The 20,596-nt window shown below is 36.2% G+C and overlaps 1 protein-coding gene across 1 annotated transcript; it reads left to right on the forward strand.

The window, feature by feature from the left end:
* The first annotated feature begins 1,184 nt into the window (after positions 1-1,184).
* Positions 1,185-12,245, forward strand: LOC129884240 (protein NRT1/ PTR FAMILY 8.3-like). Its single transcript, XM_055958570.1, has 2 exons — positions 1,185-1,442; positions 11,532-12,245. The coding sequence occupies exons 1-2, from the start codon at positions 1,185-1,187 to the stop codon at positions 12,243-12,245; spliced, it is 972 nt and encodes a 323-aa protein (XP_055814545.1).
* Positions 12,246-20,596: the final 8,351 nt, after the last annotated feature.

Raw genomic sequence — 20,596 nt, forward strand, 5'->3', positions numbered from 1 at the left:
CCTTGTAATGCTCCAGTGACATTCCAAAGATGTATGATGGCCATTTTTCATGACCTGGTCGGAGACTTTGTGGAGATCTTGATGGACAATTTCTCAGTTTCTAGGAATCTTTTGAAAGATGTTTAGAGAATTTGGATAGGGTGCTTGCAAGATGTGAGGAGACTAATCTCGTCCTGAACTGGGAAAATATCATTTTTTGGTAAAGGAGAGGGTTGTGTTGGAACACAAGGTTTTAAAGAAAGGGCTAAAAATTCATCAAGCAAAGGTAGAGGTAATTGAGAAGCTACCTCCTCCAGCCTCTGTAAAAGGGGTAAGAAGTTTCCTTGGTCACGCTAGGTTCTATAGAAGAATCATCAAGGATTTCTCTAAGACTGCAAGGCCTATGTGAAGTCTACTAGAGAAGAAGGTGAAATTTAACTTTGATGAGCATGCATTAGAGCCTTTGAAGCTTTGAAGAAGAATTTAATAGAACCTCCAATCCTGAATTCCCTATGTTGGGAGCTGCCTTTTGAAATGCTAGCCTTGGGCTATGCATTCGACAAGTTCAGATCTTACCTGGTAGGGATGAAAGATATTATTTATGCTGAACATACAGCTATCAAGTACCTTTTCAATAAGAAAGATGCAAAACTGCAACTAATTAGGTGGATTCTATTGCTTCAAGAGTTTGACATTGAGATCAACAATCGAAAGGGCTCTGAAAATCAAATTGTTGATCACCTATGTAGGTTGGACAGTTCAACACATGTTGGGGAGCAAAGGAATATTTAAGAAGAGTTCCCTGATGAACATTTGTTAACTCTAGAAGTGACTCAATTTCCCTAGTATGCAGATATTATCAATTACTTGGTGAGCGGTGTATTTCCACCTAGTGCAACTATCCAGCAAAAAAAGAGGTTGAATTATGATGCTCATTTCTACATATGAGATGAGCCGATAAGCCTTATTTGTTTAGGAAGGAACCAAAAAGAAAGATGAGGAGATGTGTGCCTAAGTCTGAGGTGAGACAAGTGTTGGACAGCTGGCATTCTTCTGCATATGGTGGTCACCATGTAGGTGAACGAACAGCTCATAAAGTGCTCCAATCAGGGTTTTACTAGCCTACCTTATTCAAAGATATTGCAGGTTATGTGAGAAGGTGTGGTCAATGCCAAATGTTGGTAAGTATATCCAGAAGACATGAGATGTCATTGCACAATATCTTAGAGGTTGAGATATTTAACGTCTGGGGGATTGACTTCATGGGACCTTTCCCACCATCCAATGGCAACCAATATATCCTCATGGTGGTATACTATGTATCAAAGTGGGTGGAGGCAGTGGCTCTTCCCACCAATGATTCTAAAGTGGTACTTAAGTTCTTGAAAAAGCATTTCTTCACTCGGTTTGGGACTCTACGAGCAATAATCAGTGATGGAGGGAAGCATTTCATCAATCAGTTGGTAAAAAATTTCTTAGATAAGTATAGGGTCCATCACAATATGAATATTGCATACCACCCACAAACCAGTGGCCTAGTAGAGGTGTCTAATCATGAGGTAAAGAAGATTCTACAGAAAATAGTGAATGCGCAAAGAAAAGATTAGGCGATGAAGCTAGATGATACTTTGTGGGCTAACAAGATAACTTATAAGACACCAATAGGGACTTCTCCCTATCATATGGTATTTAGTAAAGCATGTTATTTTCTAGCTGAGCTATAATATCAGGCTTACTGGGAGATAAAAAAAATTGAACCTTGATCCAGAATTGGCTAGGAGGAAGAGAATGAACCAGCTGTACGAATTGGAAGAGTTTTCGTTGGCATGATAAATACATTATATCATGAGTCTTTTAGATAGGTCAGAAGGTATCTATTTAACTCTAGATTGAGGTTGTTTCCAGGTAAACTGAGGTCCAAGTGGAGTGGACTTTTTGAGGTGGTACACATGACCAAACATGGTGTTGTGGAACTATGGATCACCGATAATCAGTCCACATTTTTGGTGAATGGACAAAGGGTGAAGCACTACTTTGGGAACAATATATATCATGAAGAAGATGTGATGGAGCTTAACAATGAATGATCTAAAAGTTGAGTTGTGCCACGATATTAAATTAGGCGATACACGGGAGACAACCCGTGATTATTCATGGGGGAAGAATTTCAGTACGTAAACCTATGTTAGGATACCCATGAATGTAAGACTTGCTTGAATTAACTCTTGAAATTGGGGAAGTTGAAACTTATTTATTGTTTGATTAAGCTAATGAAAATGATTTTTGTGTGAAGTCTTGAGTAACACACAAATGTTGAATGGGTAATTCAGAGTTTAAATTAAAATTGTCTCAAATTCTTGAGTAGAGTCAATACAAAAATTGGGAAATGTATGCTTAAACTATTGTGGGCATGGGATTGTAATGAATTTACTAGTGAGGGGAATTCTGAGTACCCTATTATTTTTCGTGATTTATGATAGATCATAAGTGTAGGGTGGGCTCTTATTGACTGATTTCCAGTTACTAGATTTATTGACGTCCCTTTTACAAGATACAATGTCAGATACTCACAGAGCTAGGAAAGAGGTTACATCTAGCAGCCGTAAGAGAGTGAGGAGTGGGAAAACTTTCCCTCCTACACCAGAAATCCTGAGAGAATGATCTCACCACTTCAGCCTTAGAGAAATTACCCCGGAGGGCATGAGGTGGTACAAAATGCACATAGAGGCTAAATATTTTTTCTGATGTGGTCAATGAGGATAAGCACTTGGTGAGGGATTTCCCTCACATTATGCAATATATTCAAGAGATGCACATGGGTTTTATCTTCAATGATCCCACAAAGTGCAACCTCAGCCTAGTGCGAGCATTTTATGCGAATTGGCATTTTGATGCCCGCTCCTACTTTATCACAATGCAAGGTATTGTGGTTCCCCTCACCCCTTTGGCCATAAATGAATTGTTAGGCACTATTGAGCTCCCACCGGCCATTCTCACTAGGTTGAACATTATCCCACATTATCAACTAATTCGACATACTTTATATGGGTTATAGTCCACCCCCAAGTGGACCCGACATGGGCACCGGGATATCACTAAATATACCTATATGCCCATATGAATAGTGAAGAAAAGTTGTGGCTGAAGATTGTAATAAATTGCTTAATTTTGAGCTTATATTACACTGATGTGACCCAAGATTGAGTGGGCTTGGTCTATACCTTGATGATGTATGTGGCTATAAATGTTGGGTGGAAGGCTAGGGTGCATCGGGGAAGAAAGTACGTATTTTAGGGATTAATCACGAAGATGTACAAACATGCAGGGGTGCCACAAAAAAATCTAGACAGCATTGCACCCATATTCACAATGTTGTTGGATGTAACAAAGACTAAGAGGCCAAAAAATAGTCATGGGCCCACCCTTACTATGGCAAAGCGCAACAAAAGAGATGAATTAACTATGGGACACTTGTATAGACTTGAAATACTATGCCACCAAAATGAGTATCGGTCCTCCACTAAAGAGAAACTCCTAGATGTTGAAAGGAGATATCCCCTTAGAGAGCATGTCATGGCAGTGCTAGGATTGGGTTTGACATATTTTGAGACTACTTATGATGATGTCCCCACTATTGAGGACAAGAGGCACACAATATCAGAAGGTGAGTTGGATTCAAAAGAAGTAGTGGACTAACCTCTACTATTGAGGATGTCAGAGGTGATGATGAGATGGAAGATTGAACAGGGAAGTTCTCCACCCTACTTTTATTCTAAAATTGTGATTTTTGTAGCACTAGATAGTGCTAAGCTTTTAAGTGTGGGGTGATGCTTGCTTGTGTATCTATAAATAACTATGTTTTTGTTTCATTTTAGAGAGACTATTCGAGTTCCTTGGAATTTATTTTTGGTCCTTTGGCCAAGAATATTCCCATTGCACTACACAAAAAAAGAGTAGTTTCTAGTAGGATTGTGTGTAGTCATAGTTGAGTAACGTTGCTCTATGATGGATGAATAATGACCTTCCTAAGGGTATTCATTCGTCATTGTGTCTGTAAGTAAGGTGTCTTGCTAAAAGACACACAACTACATAAGGCAAGTTTTGAAAAACATGATTTTAAATGGAATGGCTTTGTTTTGAGACATCTAGTCTCTTTTATGTGACTCAACATGACATATGCTTAATTTTGAATTCTTGTTATTGTTTGGTCAAGAGTCTATAGTAATGAGTCTTGATTTGAATAGATGTCATGTGTGAAAGGTTTTGTTGCATTCCATGCTACTTGATTAATGTCTAGATCTTGCCTGGTGTGTTTGTAAAATGAAATAATGAATGTGGAGTTGAGGAAGTGATATAGTTATTTCTTTAATAGCCTTGTTTTATACCCCTTTTTGGACCCACTATGATGTATATCCTTAGTCAACCCCTTTGAGACTTTAACTTGTTCTTTTGTATCCCTATATGAAGCTTATTCTCATTCTTTCCTCTGACCTTAAAATTGATCCAAAGCTCATAAGCGTGTTAGGTGAAGAGAGTGAAGAAAAAGAAAAGGCAAGTGTGAAGCCCAAAATAAAGCATATTGGTATGTGAAAAGCTTATGGCTTGTTGTTAGGAAGTAAGAAAATAGAAATTGAAATAAGAATAAATTGAGAACTCCCTATGCAAAGTGTTTAAAGTTACTTAAAGAAGAGGGGTAAATAAGGAAAAGAGGGGAAAGAATATGAGTGTTAAAAGACAGTTTGTAACGAAATAATGTGATGAATTAAAGCGCTTGGGAATGGAACCACTAGTCATAGCCAAAAATAGTACCTACCCATCCCTAGCCTACAGTATAACCCATAAAGACTTAGTTGATCTTGAACTTCCACATTCTTAAATTAGTGGCATAGTACACTAAGGGCAAGCCTATGGTTCATCTTTGGTGGCATGAGAATTCTTTTGAGAGAGTGAGCAGAATTTGATTATTTCACCCATTTTTATTTAAATTTCTATACTTAAGAGTGAATTTGGGTGTTTTCTTATGGTAAGGGCTCATGTTCAATAAGGAATTGGTGACTCGTATGACTTTTTAAACTAAAAATATGCATGAGTTTACAGTGTTGTAGAGTCAATTCTTGAGGCTAGAAGGTTTTGAATGAGTCATGCTTGGGTTGGTAATGTGGTAACATGATTGTTGTGAAGTGCGCTTGTAACATGATTTCGTGCCTAAGATTGACTGCCTTGAGTATAGAGTTAGTACAGTTTTCTTATGCGTGAAAGTATTAATTTGTTCAAGGATGAACAGAGCTTTAAGTGTGGGCTGGTGATCTTGGGCGTATTTAGTACCCCAAAAAACCAATTTCTCCCATATGTTTAGCTAAGTTTGAGAGTGAATTTCATAGTTTTAATTGCATTTTTAGAGTCTTTGCTTGTATTATCACTAACCAATATTATTAGGTGTTTGTAGGTGAAATATGAGAAAAATGAGCAAAAAGGGACAAGACTGAAAGCCCAGTTGAAAATGAAAGTTAAAACTACTAAGAATGGAAAGAAAAACTGTAAAATGCATGGAAAGGGAGTATCTCTACATCGCGGAGCTGGGCATTTTAATTGGTCGAGAAAAGTTTTCAAACTAGTGAAGTCCTTAGCCAAGCTGCATTTCATAGGAGAGAAGAGATTTTCTGAACTTGAAGCGAAGAAATAAATCTGCATCACGGACCTGGATGCCTGAATTTGTCTACGCTTTTATTATACTCTATAAATAGCCCAAGTTTATTTTATGAATTATTCAATCTTTTAATAATGAGACCACGACTTGAGAAACTCTTGTGATGAACTTTAGGGTTATTGTAAGACCCCAAAAGTTGAAAAGTTAGAAAAATGAGGTTCAAAAGAAGTTTCTAAGAAAATCTCAGCTTTTTGCATCAAATGATCCTTCATGAGACCCTTCACGTCCCGTAGTGCTCTCCATGATCCATGGAGAGTTTCCATGAATATCACCAGTTAACGGGGAAAATTTAGAGGATGGAACACGGATGGCTTCAAGGCCCGTGGTGTGATCCACGAGCAGTGATGTAATCATTAAAACCTAACTCCTCAGACCCCTGTTAAGGATACCCACCACGAAAAGGCACCATGAGTCGTGGTGAGAACCACATGTCATGTTGGCCTCCATAGAGGTCTCCCCTCATAACCCCAACTTTTTCAGAGCTCAATTCCAATACCATGATCACTAAGACGGGACGTGTTGAGATTTAGGGACCATGATGAGTCCTCCATACAGGTACAGGTACAGTTTTAAGTTGGGGGTATTTTGGTTTTTTCCTATGTTTTTATTAATGAATGTGGATGGTTTTTGGGAGTTTATTATAACCTATTAACTACCATAAGCCCTCTTAACCCTCTCATTCTCACCCTAACACTAAATCAAAATCTTCTCTCTAAAAGTGTTCTCTCAAAGTTTTCTTCTTCCTCAAGAAAATTCTAAGGATTTATTCAAGGTCAAGCATTTATTCTCTTAAAATATAGGGCTTGTAAAGGTCAAGGTATGTGGTAATTCATCCATGGTCCCTTTCACCCATGGAATCCCAATGATTTCTTCTCAAATCTCTTATGAATTCTTCTTCTAAAAACCTTAATTTCATGATTTGCATCGGGTCTTATTAATAATAATATATTTTAATGCTATTAGCCTAATTATACATACTTCACATTACATTTCATGATTTTAAGATGAATGTCAAAGACCTATGTTAAATGCTAGTTTCAAGTTTGATTTATGAGTTATGATCATGATTTTCAAGATATTTCAATGAAAGCTTTATGAATGATATTCATTATGAATGATGTTTCAATGATACTATAAGCAAAGAAGTTATAGTACAATAAGGACAATTCTTGCATAATCATGCTAAAAGAGGTCATAAGAAAAATTCTCACCAACTCATGAATTCGTATGAATCAATCAAGTTGATGAACTAATCTCATGATTTTACCATGATGAAGTTGATAGATGAGATATTCTTGTGTTATCTTTATAAATATGGATTGATATCTATTATTATCTTTCCTAATGATGTTAATGACTATGTTTTTGTGAAAGTTCTATTGGGATAAAGACTTAGCACCGAGAGGACTTTAAGGTGGGGTTCGATCTGGTAGCCATTGTAGCTACCCAAGGAAATCCTAGTAGCAACCTTTAGTTCCTAACTGTTTTGCCTGCGTAGGTTTAAAGATGTCAATATGGCAAAGCTAGTGGATCCACATATAGCAAAGTTAGAGGAAGTGCCATAATGGAGTCTGCCCTGGCAAAGTAGTCTCCCCCTTCTTGATGTGGGGATCATCGGATTCCATGTAATAGCTCGCATGGTCTTAAGTGTCAGTTAAGGTCCTATGCCACACCAATTAAAGAAAAGTTATAAAGCTCGTACGATGATGATGTTTTGATGCATTGACTAATAGTTATCATGTTTTCAAGGTTTTCATAGTTTTATTCATATTTTAAGATACTGGTCTTCCATCACATGTTTCATAGTGATTATGTCCTGTGTTTATTATTCATGCATACTTCTCACATACTTAGAGCATTTCATGTACTAACACATACTTTTTACCTACATTATATCATAATATAGGGTTCTACAATCACACTCATCGTCCCATTCATGGCTAGAGCTTATTGTACTTGTGGTAAGTCCTCATATTCTGAGGATGTGAAACTTTATTTTATTATGAGTTTATACTTCCTTTCATAAATTGGGTGAGCTAGGAGCTTCTCTTATGCCCCCATCTAGTCAGTATAGGCATGTTGGATGTGTGGAGTCTATGCCGTCCTTCTCATTGAGACTTTCATGTTGAGATATTATTTTCGCTTCTATGTTTTACTATATTTCTTTATTTATCTTATGTATGCTTATGAATGATATGCTAGGAGGCTTGATTGGAATCCTTCGAGATTCTAATCGTCGTGTAGTGCCTAGGACCTAGCTTGGATCGTGACATTTATTCTTTTACTCTTTCATTCTATTAATATTTTGAATGTTCATTAAACATTTTGGTATGATGATTCGAACAATGAGTAGCTAATTTCCTTTATTCTATGGTTGTGGCCATAAGTTATGGTATAATATTTATTATCTTTGATAGAAAATGGGTTATTTTATGAGTTATTATTTCATTCTAGTTTTATTTATTTTAATGCCTTCTCAACATTAAGATACATATATTATCCACTCTTGAACTCAAGAGACAAATGGAGGGATAGAATAACGAATGTGAGGAACGTGTTCATTCTAGGGCTAAAACTTAGGATGTTTCGCACATTGTTAACATGCTAGTGTCTAAAATCTGTAGGGATTTATGGTAGCCTAGTAGTTTATGGAGTGGTAGGAGAAGTATGAGATCTCACAACAACAACAACAACAAAAACAACAACCCAGTGAAATCCCACAACGTGGGGTTTGGGGAGGGTAAAGTGTATGCAGACCTGACTCCTACCAAGGTAAGACGACTGCTTCCGTAAAATATGAGATCTCACTATGAAGAATAATAGAGAAAAATATTATTGAATTTTGTATCTATGTAGTTACAATGATCCCTCTTTATAGACACTACATTACAATCCTATTCTATGTAAGATACTATTTACAAATCTTATTCTTATTCTTATCGTAACACTCCCCCTCAAGTTGGTGCATACAAGTCATATGTACTGAGCTTGTTATAAATGTAATAGAAGACGAGGGCATATGATTAATTAAATAATAGGTTGTGAGAATTGCATCACCCCAAAAACGCAAGGTTCATGAGATTTAATGAAAAGCGTGTGAACTGTTTCATGAGATGCCTAGTCTTCATTTTTGCTACCCCTCTTTGTTGAGGGGTGTACGGACAAGATGTCTGATAAATAATTCCTTGATGAGTCATAAACTACTGAAAATGGGAGGATAAGCATTCTAAAGCATTATGTCTATAAAGTAAGACAGAGTAGAAATATCAAATTGATTTTGTATTTTAGCACAAAAACTCTTAAATGTAGAAAATAACTTAGAACAATCTTTCATTAAAATAATTCAAGTATATTTGGAATAATCATCAATGAAACTAACAAAATTCTAAGGTTGAACCGACTCTACTAGGACCCCAAATATTAGGATCAACTAATAAAAAAATGGACATTAAGAACAAAGTATAAAGTCACACAAGATAGGGGTTTAGCTTGCCCAACTCCTCTTGATTTTGTTTGGGTCCTATTGGCTAGAGTAACCGGAGGAAGAGATTGTGAATAAACAATATTTGACAAAAATGATTTGTTACCAAAAATATGATCAGAAGCGTCTGAATCCATGATCCACAGTCGAAGGGCACTAGATTCTGAAATACAAGCAAAAGAATTACTAGCAACAGTAGTATAAGGCAGAGCAACTGAGGCTACTTGTGGAGATACTTACTTTCTCGATTATGAAAGAGTTCATTATATTCCTCTTTAGATAAAGAAAACCCCTTATTATGTGTAGTGTCAATCTGAGCATTATTGGGTGGTCAACCATGCAGAGTATAACATATGTCATAATTGTGTCCAAGCCTATGGTAATAACTATACTTAGATCGAGATCTTCCAAAACGACCTCCTCCTCGTCGATTCTCCACAAACTGAGATGTTCGATTTTTTTATGGTTTGAGATGCGAGAGCAAAGGACTCAATGATAGTGATGAAATGATTGTGTGATTGGAAGGATGGAAAGATGAAGTAAATAAGAGAATAGTTCATCAACTTTAGGAACCGTAGGACTAGCTAAAATCTGACCACACACCAAATCAAGGTTAGTAGGAAGTCCAATAAGTGCAAGAACACGAAATGACTTCTGTCTTTGCTCTTGTGGCTTTTCAACGTTTGAAGTGACTGACATTAAACTCTCAAGTTCCTCCATGACTGAATGTACCTATCCCAAGTAAGTTGATATATCCAACTCTTGTTTCTTTATGTTTGTCATTCAAGATATCACGTCATAAAAATGAGATGTCATTAGTATAAAAAGCGCGTTTCTTTTCCCATACTGAAAGCATGTATGGAATGGGCTAAAGAAGGGTGTCAACTTGGAATCAATAGATTACCACAAAAGACTACATAATTCAGTGTCAATCATCTCACATTGTGCCTTGATCTTTTCATCTATGTAACTAGCCTTTTTTCGTTAAGTGATCTTGAACACCTTGACCCTTGTAGCACAACTCTACCAAGGAAGCTCAAGCTAAATAGTTTGATCTTACCACTAACAATTCAGAAGTAATCATAGGGCTTGAAGTTTCGATTCTCGTGTTTTTGGGCTAAACATATCAGATCCGAAAGACATCTTGTGAAACCTGACTTGAAAGGTACCGAAAATCTGAAATCAGACTGGCAGTGGTCTGAGATCTAAAATCAAATGGACACTGGCCTGGAAAACAGACTGGAAGCCCAAGAAATTCATATCTCGCCCGGAAAGCCACTGGAGACGCCAGAATAGGGTTCCGGTGATCAGAATCCAAAAGAAACTTGATGAAAAGGGCCGCAAGGACTGGACGGCATGATTGGAAAAGAAAAATTCTCGAAAAATGAGCCGAAAAGAGCTCATTTGTAGTCACTACATTACAATCCTTTTTCATGTAGAATACTATATGCAAATTTTATTCCTATTACTATTTTAACAACCATTATCATAAAAAATAAGAACTATTATTATAAAAGCATGGAGCCTCAAAGATGTTGATAAAGTTTTTACCTTCCAAAATACATCATCTCATGTTGGATAGAGTTCTAGATACAATTAATTTTATATTAAACATATATTTAAATTTTGATTGAACTAATATTAACTTTGAATTACCATTTCAAAAGAGAAAATTAGAACTTTGAATTCAACTATGAATTTTCCGCTTTGACTATCCTAGATTTCATTTCTGTTTTGTCCATCAAAAATTGGTACTGTCTAATTATTTATTTTGATGCTTTAGAATAAGTATTTATTCAATATTTTTAGTTGCTTCCTCCTTTGTTCTGTCAGTAAATGGCTCCTTAATGGCGTTAGGTACTTGGTGCTGTTGTATTTATTTTACAACTTTAGTAACTTGTACTTATCTTTTGGGGAAATCATATCTTTCTCAGTATTACCACTAATTATTGATTCTGATGCTCTAGAAAATATTTAATTTGAACAAATTTTAGTCGTTACTATGAATTTTGAAGGAATTATAGCTTATTTTTGTTGCTGTCGTATGTCTTAAAATTTCATTATCTTTGCACACAATATGTTCTAATGATTTACATAGGAAAATACGTGAACAAAAACTAGTTCTCTGAAAAATGCTATAGTGAAGCACCAAGTAATTTTTCCACAATCCTCAATGCATCTCATATGACTTATGTTGAACTTGCTGCAACTCCTTGAAATTATACTTGCTCTCGTTATCTTCTGGTATTTGGTTAAGCAAAGACCTGGTTTATTTTATTTTTTTTCAAATTATCAATCCTCAATTTCCTGTAAGGATTCTGTTTGCATGCTTTTGGATCTTCTGCATAACGTTATCTCCTTCAGGTGCCTGGACAAAGCTGCTGTGTTTCAGACATCGAATTGAATACTGGGGACTATTCCAATGCTTGGAGGCTCTGTACTGTTATGCAGGTTGAGGAACTGAAAATTTTAATCCGCATGTTCCCGACATGGGCAACTGGTATAGTCTTTTCTGCTGTTTATGCACAAATGTCTACAATGTTTGTGGAGCAAGGGATTGTGATGGACACTGCCATTGGTTCCTTCAGAATTCCTGCAGCATCTCTTTCAACTTTCGATATCATTAGTGTTATTGTGTGGGTCCCTGTCTATGATAGGATCCTTGTTCCAATTGCAAGGAGGTTAACTGGAAAGGATAGGGGATTTTCCGAGTTACAGCGAATGGGTATTGGACTTTTCCTTTCAATGTTGTGCATGTCGGCTGCTGCTATCGTTGAGATCAAGCGTCTACAACTCGCAAGAGATCTTGGTTTGGTGGATGAAGCCGTTGCAGTACCTCTCAGTATCTTTTGGCAGATTCCACAATATTTTTTACTAGGAGCAGCCGAGATATTTACTTTCATTGGGCAGCTTGAGTTTTTTTATAATCAATCACCCGATGCAATGCGTAGCTTGTGCAGTGCATTATCACTGATGACGACGACTGCTTTGGATAATTACTTGAGCTCTTTCATACTGACTGTAGTGATGTCCAATATAACTCAGGTGACAAACCTAGATGGATTCCAAACAACTTGAACGGTGGGCATCTTGATTATTTCTTCTGGCTCTTGGCAGCACTTAGCTTCTGCAACTTAGTAATCTATATTTTTTGTGCCAAAATGTACAAATCCAAGAAGGCATCCTAAGTCGAAGTGTCTATGTCACGACCCAATTTTTCAGGTCATGATGGTTTCTATTATAACCCACCAGTAGGCAAGCCAACCCATATCCCGAAACTGTAAGTAATGGAATGTCAGGATAGAAGACCATCTATCTAAAGACAGTAATGAAAATAGCAGGAGCATAAATGAACGAGCGGAAGAAACTAAATATATACAAATCAAAATGAATTCCTCTCAGAACCTGAAAATCACCTGTACAAAGCTACTGGTAAAAAGAGTACAAGTCCCAAAAGTGGACAACGGAAACAAAGTTGTTTCAAAAAGCAAATAGGAAAAATGTATATACAAAAGGAGACGGGTAAATTCGGATGCAATATGCTCACCCTCGCCTTCGATCACGATCGTAGCTGGCTCGAACTCAACGCCGGTAGCTAGTACTCGGACTTGTATCACGAAAACAGATGCAAAGTGTAAAATGAATACAAAAACAACAGGTACCCAATAGGCATTATAGGCCGACTGAGCAAGATAAGCAAAAGTAAATTGAAATGTGAGTAAAAGACCATAATCAAAGACAGGGCAAGAAGTAAATGTAGGTATGTACACAAGCGTACTAGCAAACAAAGAGAAAGAATCTAACTAACTCCGTCGGGTTTTCATAAACCCAACGGGTACGCTCGTGCACAAATAAGGAGTAACCACCTGCACGAACTCCCATAAGCCCGACAGATGCAAGAATAGTTGAAGGAGAGAGAACAGAAATAAAGGATTCCAGTAGTATCACCATTTCTCGAACTTGAACTAAACCATATCCAACTCTCACACCTCAACCCACAACTGAGAGTAGATGGAGGCTTAACCGAGGATTCATTAGGGAAAATAGGAATTTAACCACGTGCGAGCTGGACCACTGTCTGAAATTGGGTAACTATAGCTAATGAGTTGACATGAGTGAGCTAGACCACGAACTCTAACCGGGTAACTGTAGCCAAAGATCGAGCACGGGTAAGCTAGATTGCGGACTAAAATCGGATAATTGTAGCTAGAAAGCCTGAACACAAGTAAGCTAGACCACGGACTGGAACCGGGTATCTGTAGCTAAGGAACGAATTACTAGTAAGCTAGACCACAGACTGAAATCGGGTATCTGTAGCTAAGGAATCGATCAAAAGTAAGCTAGACCATGAACTTTAACCAGGTAACTGTAGCTAAGGAACCGAACCGAGTTAGATTCAGAGTTCAATCATGCATCACGGGGACTGTCTCCAACCAAGTGCCATCAATATGTCATTCCAGCCCGAACTAAATAAACCCTAAATCACCGAGGGAGCTTTTGAAAATCAAGAACCAAACGATACAGGGCCGATAGGAGAATAGGGCATTATGGAGGTAAATTCACAAGCTGAGTTACTGCCTGGCTAAGGCTCAGACTATTTGACTCAAGTCTGCTATATCAGTCTCCAGGGAGCTAACCGTCTGAAATGACGTCGGAAAAGCTCTTAAGGCCCAACGACACCAAAACCACGCAAGTCTAAGGTAACACTATTCTAAGCCTAGACTAAGGCCAAACATGCTTCCAAGCATATAACCATAGGCACATTATTCACCACAAGGCATGGATGATCAACAATAACAGGAGTCATGCTTACACAATTCAATAATTACCCGAAATAAGGCCTAGGACATGGATTCTAGGAAATTAGCATGCTCGACACCCAAAACCCTCCAAACTCATACAAATCAATTTACAATTTCCTAAACATGCTCAGTTTTATGAGAAAAAAATCATAGCCTACCTGAAAGCCAACCATGCGCGCTCCAACTCACGAAATAGGAGCCTTTCCCTTTCGAATGGCCTCCGAATGCTTCCACGCAATTAACAATAGAACTATAACATTAATACGATTGTTATGACACTAAAATTATCAAATTCTGAGATAGATGAATTTCGGAGTCTAAAATTGAGAATTGTGGGACCCACTTCGTAATTCATAGAATTGACTCCGAGAATAGGCTTTAACTACTACCCCCAGCTCATGCTATAAGAAGGAACACAATTCACACCCGAAATCAGCCCCAACACTATCATGCATTCATGATCAACCTCAAGCTTTAAGAACTTAGAAATGCTGGAAAACGGAGAAATTACCTCAAGGAAAGCCTCAACTCTTAATTCTAAACATATCACTAGATTCCCCTCGAAAATCTACGCAGAATAACCTTTTGAATCGCCTAAGAATTGAAGAACAAATCACACTTTGAAGTTTGATTCAAATTCTGAAAATCAGGTCTTAAGAACGACCCTTAGAGGTCGCTTCAGCGACCACCCGAGGATCGCTTAAACAACACCCACCTAAAAGGCGGGCCTCACTTTAGCGAGTACTAGTCACTTTAACGATAGGGTTGTCGCTTAAGAGAGCTCTTGGCCACTTAAGAGACACTTTCTTTAGCGACCAGGGGTCACTTAAGCGACGGCACCAGATACAACTAGTCCAAAAACAAACTTAGCATGCCAAATCCTCCGATGGGGTGCTCGGGATTCTTTTAGAACTCCATGCGCACAAACAAGATATGCTATCCTACTAAACTCGATGTTTTGGACTCAATAACGCAGTCAAAAGTGGGTCCCACACCCAAAGGTCATTTTGAGCCAAATTCCACAACGGGCCTCGAAATGATATCGGAAGCCTCGAGAAGCGAATGAAGGGTCATTCTAGACCAAACTCGATATTCCAAAACTAACCGTGGTGTCAGAATTTTCATCCGAATGTATTTTCCAAGAATGTTAAGGCAAAAGCGCCAAATTATCCTAAACTCGCACCAATTGCCTCGGTGCTCATGTTGGCCGTGCTACTAGTCTAATTTGGCCATTCTGGAGTTGATGAAACAGTCAGAATTCCGTTCTAAGGTCGTTTTTCTGAAGTTATGACCAAAGTCAACCTTTCAATTTATAAAGGTTCTAAAATAGGGAAACGGGCCTAAAACCCAAACGAACGACCTGGCGACCGAACAGTCAGTGCCAGCAATTCATAAGTGATTTGGGATCGTTACAGGAATGCTCTAAACGACAGAATGAATGCTTTAATTCAAAAATGACCTGGAGGGTCATTACATTCTATGTTTCAAAAAAGAAAACGTGATGTAATGCTTGATTCTTATAAGCAAAAAGATCTCCGAGCAAGTCACAAGCTTAACAGCTTGGAACTTCTGTACGTTATGAGTTGCCAAAGTTTCAAGAGAAATCCTCTTGTTTTTAATGTAAATGTCCGATGGTGTTATGTTTGAAGTTCAAATATTGGTGTAAGTTGTAATGTCTTACTGTTCTTTCAAAGTTGCTTGGTTCATCTTTCTCTGGACACTTAGAATTATGGAAGCTCATTCTTTCAAAGTTGCTTGCTTCGTCTTTCTCTGGACACTTAGAATTATGGCAGCTACATTCTCTTGGTTACGGCTTTTCCGAGTGAGATTGATTCTCACTTGAATGGGGTGATTCCTATTTGCAGAATCATGTGGTTCACAGTAGAACAATCAATCGGGGAGAATTGGTTTAGTATGCTATTTATAATCTTTTTATTAGTTGTGTGTTTTTTTTAAAAAAAATAATCAGAAATCTGAAAACCAATTAAATGTCAGCATGATTACTCATGAATAACCTAAGCATCTATCATAGACAAAAACCTATAAACATTAAAAAGTGGTGAACATTTTAAATGCTACTCCTAATACAAATAATTTTTTTGTCTTACTTTTTTTTGTAGTTGTTTAAAAGAAATCTCTTTTTTTGCCTATTGTTTAAACTTTTCATATGACATGTTTAAAACTATAAGATTAAAAGACATTTTGATATATTTTACATGTTTTTAGTTTAAGACCATAAGATTTAAATTTATTTTTTTAAAATCTGTATCAAATCAAAGTCATACAAACAAATTGAAAGTGAGGGAATACTAAATAACTTCCAACAAATTCAAATGTTTTGAGTCTTGCCTGTCCTAAAGAGCGTTATGAGGCACTAGAAAACCACGCCAACGCAGTAGGGGTCTAGCCCGTCCACAACACCCCCCATGCATGGGTTAAGAAGTGTCAAATATGTTAAATAGTACTATATAGAAGCTGGCGAAAAGGTTCAACTAATTAGTTCAAATTCTAACTTTATTGAAAAAAAATAATGATCAAAAACACATCTATACTATCATTTTTACGAGTTCACACTCAACTATCAGTTGTTTCCTTTTCTACTTGAGCTATCATCTCCTTCGTCCTTTTTTTGGTTATTCTTATGTTTACACCTTTGGTGATACTATTATTATCTTTGCTTAGATAATATTTTCTTGTTTATTTTGATTTTCTGCAATTAATGGATACTAGATAATATCGGTGCTCTTGTTTGAAATTAAAAAACAAAATTTGCAGCTACATAAGCTATATACCTTATAAGGAGAGTGATGGAGCAGTATAGGAAGCAAGACTTACATATGGTGGTCATTGACCTAGATAATATTAGAAAATGAAATATTTCTAGATAGTCTTTTATTTAATGTTCTTTTTAAATATTATGTTTAGTTGGTAAAGGAACGGTAATCTTTGTTTTATGGAATATCTCTTGTAAGAAAGTACGATAGTGGTTGGATAGGTATGGTCTCTACTAACTTTTGAAAAGCTTATATAGCTATATGTGTGTGGCTTTTGTTATATGTCATACGAACAGGGGAGGATCTACGTGGGAGATAGGGGGTTCGGATGAACCCGCTCGGCAAAAACATTACACTTTATACATAGAGTCAAATTTGAATATTATGTGTATATAACCTTTAATGAACCCACTTAACATAGTTGAAAATCGTAGTTTAATGGTTAAGGGGGTTCCTCTTGATAAGGTTGCATGTCCAAATCTTGCTGACACCTAGTCTTTATAAATTTTGTCCTTTTTCACTCCTTTTTCTTTTTCAAAAAATTATCAAATATATCATTGAACTTTGAAAAAATACTTATTTATACCATCAGTTATAAGTTTGATTCATCCATGCCATTATCGTTTGAGTGGCTCATTCATGCCATTATATTTAGGGAAAATTATCAAACTAGACAAAATTATCCACTTATTTATGAAAAATAGGTATACTTTCAAAAAACAATTAAAAAAAGCAATATTTTTGATGCATGCACACTAAGCCAAGATAAAGAGTTCAAGTGCTATACATCAAGTCAATACTTTAGAGGCTTGAAAAGAATTTGGAATGAAGGCTTGAAACTTGAGAACATGCTAAAGTGGAAGTACAAAAAAGAAAAAAGAAAAGAAGGAGAAAGCACAAGTTAGCCATACTAGATGAATTTTTGTGAATTCATCCCAAAGAAAGACAACCAAACAAGGCCCTTAGTTCATTAAGGGTAAAATTGTAATATAAGTAATAGTTTCTTATTATTTTGGAAGGTAGATTTTGATGAACATGAAAACTAAATACTCTTTGAGAGGTTTGAGTGCTTGTTGAATCCTTTAATTGTGTTTAAGCGTAGAAAGAAGGGTTGCTTGGGAATCTAATACTCTTGAAGTCTTTCTAAATGCTTGATTTTGATCAATCAATTGATGTATTGATGTATTAGGGTTTAGTATACCATTTGGTTGCTTTTGATTTCCTTACTTGTGTCTTTTTTTATACTTTTATATTTTGTTTATCTTATTTGTTTGTTCTTCCGCATTTAATATTGCATCATTTGGTATCAAGAGCCTAGGTTTAGGTTTGTTTTCACAAATCTAAGTCTTGAAATTTTTTATCTTTTCAAAATTAAAAAAAAATCTCCAAAAATTCGTCCAAAAATGTTTCAAAATTTTTCCATGTTTGATTTGTTATTTTAGACACTAGATCCTTGTTCTTTAGTATTTTTTGAGTCTAGGTTTTAAATTTTATTTAATTTGGAGTTGTAGAAGTGAAGTTGTCATTAAAATGTTTTGAGCTTTCGAAACTTTTCAAAATTTGAAAGTGGGTCTTTTGATTGACAAGTAATTGGAGGTTAATAAGCATTGGAGTTTTTTCCCTAAGTCAAGGGAAAAATAATCCTAAATTTTGAGTTAATTTCGAGTTGATTTGAGAGTGTTGGAATTTAGAGTAGAAGCTTTACTTCAAGGCAAAGGACATTTTTCTTGTGATCCTCAAGGTACCATAGCTAAGCTTAACACTTTTAAAATTTCTAATGAACAAAGTGTGAGTGATAGCCTGTGTTCATTTGGGCCTAATGATTCTTTGCCACATAGTGATGATGTATGTATTGAGCGTGTTCATTCACTAGTTGATCCTACTAATGACCAAATTAATTCTTCTTACAAGATTAATTTTTATCCACTTAGTGTTGACACTTGTGCTTTGAATGATAGTATATTGTCATATGTTTCCTTGCCATATAGTGATAATGTCTTTGTTGAGAGTGTTCATACATTAGATGATCCTATTGATGAACGAATTGATTCTTCTTGCAAGATCAATTTGTCTTGTGTTGACACTTGTGATTTGAATGATAGTACCTTATCATGTGAAACTTAAGTTGATCAACTTGCTTGTAGTTCTAGTCCACTAACTGAGAGATTTTGTGATGTGATTAATGAGCCTCAAATTAGTGATGATGTCGATCATAGGAAAATATGTTACTCTTTGAGCCTTATTGAAGATCCTATTACTTTTTTTCTCATAGAGGTCATGCGATTAAAACTTTCTTGAACAATAACGTTTATCTTTTTGAGAATGAGCTTACATATTTTAATTCCTCATCTTTGATTTATTGTTCTCTCTTTAAGTATAATGTCTTGTTTGAAGATGATGAGATTATATTTAGTGATGTGCATAGTGCTATAAAATGTAATCTTGAGTGCTACAAAGTGTTTGATAATCCACTATGGATTGATGACACACTTTTCTATGATGGAAACCTCTTCTTGGAGGATGACGGTATGCTTGTTGAGAAGGATTCTTTTGAAAAAGAAGGTGCTACTTGTTTACAAAGTGTTACTTCGTCTTTGAGTGTTCCAAGTCTTGATAGTATGCTTAATTGTGTTCTTGAATCTCTCTTGATCTTACATGTGAGAATACCTTAGAATGAAGTTATCTTACGTGACACCTTTCTTTATTATCTATTTGCATATGATGATTCTCTGACTTGTGTTGAGTGTGTTTCTTATGTCGATATGAGATCTAATGGGGTAGGTGATTGTTGTATTTACCATGATATATGGAAATCCTTTCCTTTTGACCCCGGTGATAATTTAAATTATTGTGATTTGACCATAGTGTCACTTTGGAAGTGGTTTTATCTTGAAATAGAGGATCAATTGTGCTTTATGTCTCCTAAAATCAATGTGATATTGCCGACTTGGTATTTTGACACCATTGGGACTTTTAGGAAATTCTTATTTCATGATATTTTAAGTAGTCAAGTTTTTTGTGCATATGAGGCTTTATTTTTCATGAAAAAAGTTGATGCTTTGATATATCACAAGTTTCGTGGATTTATTAAACCTTGTGCAAGCCCTCATGCTATGAGGTTCTTGTTTTTTCTTGTCTTTTCTATGATTTTGCTAGGTTTGGATTTGAGGACAAATTCTTTCAAGAAAGGGAGAATGATGCATGCACACCAAGTCAAGATAAAGAGTTCAAGTGCTATACATCAAGTCAATACTTTTGAGGCTTGAAAAGAATTTGGAATAAAGGCTTGAAACTTGAGGACATGCTAAAGTTGAAGTACAAGGAACAAAGAAGAAAAGAAGGAGAACGCACAAGTTAGCCATACTACTTGATGAATTTTTGTGAATTCATCCCAAAGGAAGACAACCAAACAAGGCCCCTACTTTATTAAGGATAAAATTTTAATAGCTAGTATCTTTCTTTTCTATCCTAGTATAATTAGTAGTTTCTTATTATTTTGGAAGGTAGATTTTGATGAATATGAAGACTAAATACTCTTTGAGAGTTTTGAGTGTTTGTTGAAGCCTTTAATTGTGTTTAAGCTTAGAAAGAAGGGTTGCTTGGGAATCTAATTCTCCTAAGGTATTTCTAATAGAGTAAGTGCTTAATTTGGATCAATCAATTGAGGTCTTAGGGTTTAGTATACCCTTTGGTTGCTTTTGATTTCCTTACTTGTGTCTTGCTTTTATCCATTTTATCTTTTGTTTATCTTGTTTCTTTATTCTTCTGCATTCAATATTGCCTCAATTTTGATTGTATAGCAAATTAATGATATCCTAATTTGATATCTCTCCCCTCTCTCTCTTGCACTCTC

This window comes from Solanum dulcamara, chromosome 4 (assembly GCF_947179165.1).
Source record: "Solanum dulcamara chromosome 4, daSolDulc1.2, whole genome shotgun sequence".
Lineage (NCBI taxonomy): Eukaryota > Viridiplantae > Streptophyta > Magnoliopsida > Solanales > Solanaceae > Solanum > Solanum dulcamara.

Excerpts from the sequence above, each read along its gene's own strand:
- LOC129884240 (XM_055958570.1), top strand. The coding sequence starts at position 1,185 with ATGTCATTGCACAATATCTTAGAGGTTGAGATATTTAACGTCTGGGGG. Across the intron at positions 1,443-11,531 it reads AGCATTTCATCAATCAGTTG|GTGCCTGGACAAAGCTGCTG; the intron begins GTAAAAAATTTC and ends TATCTCCTTCAG.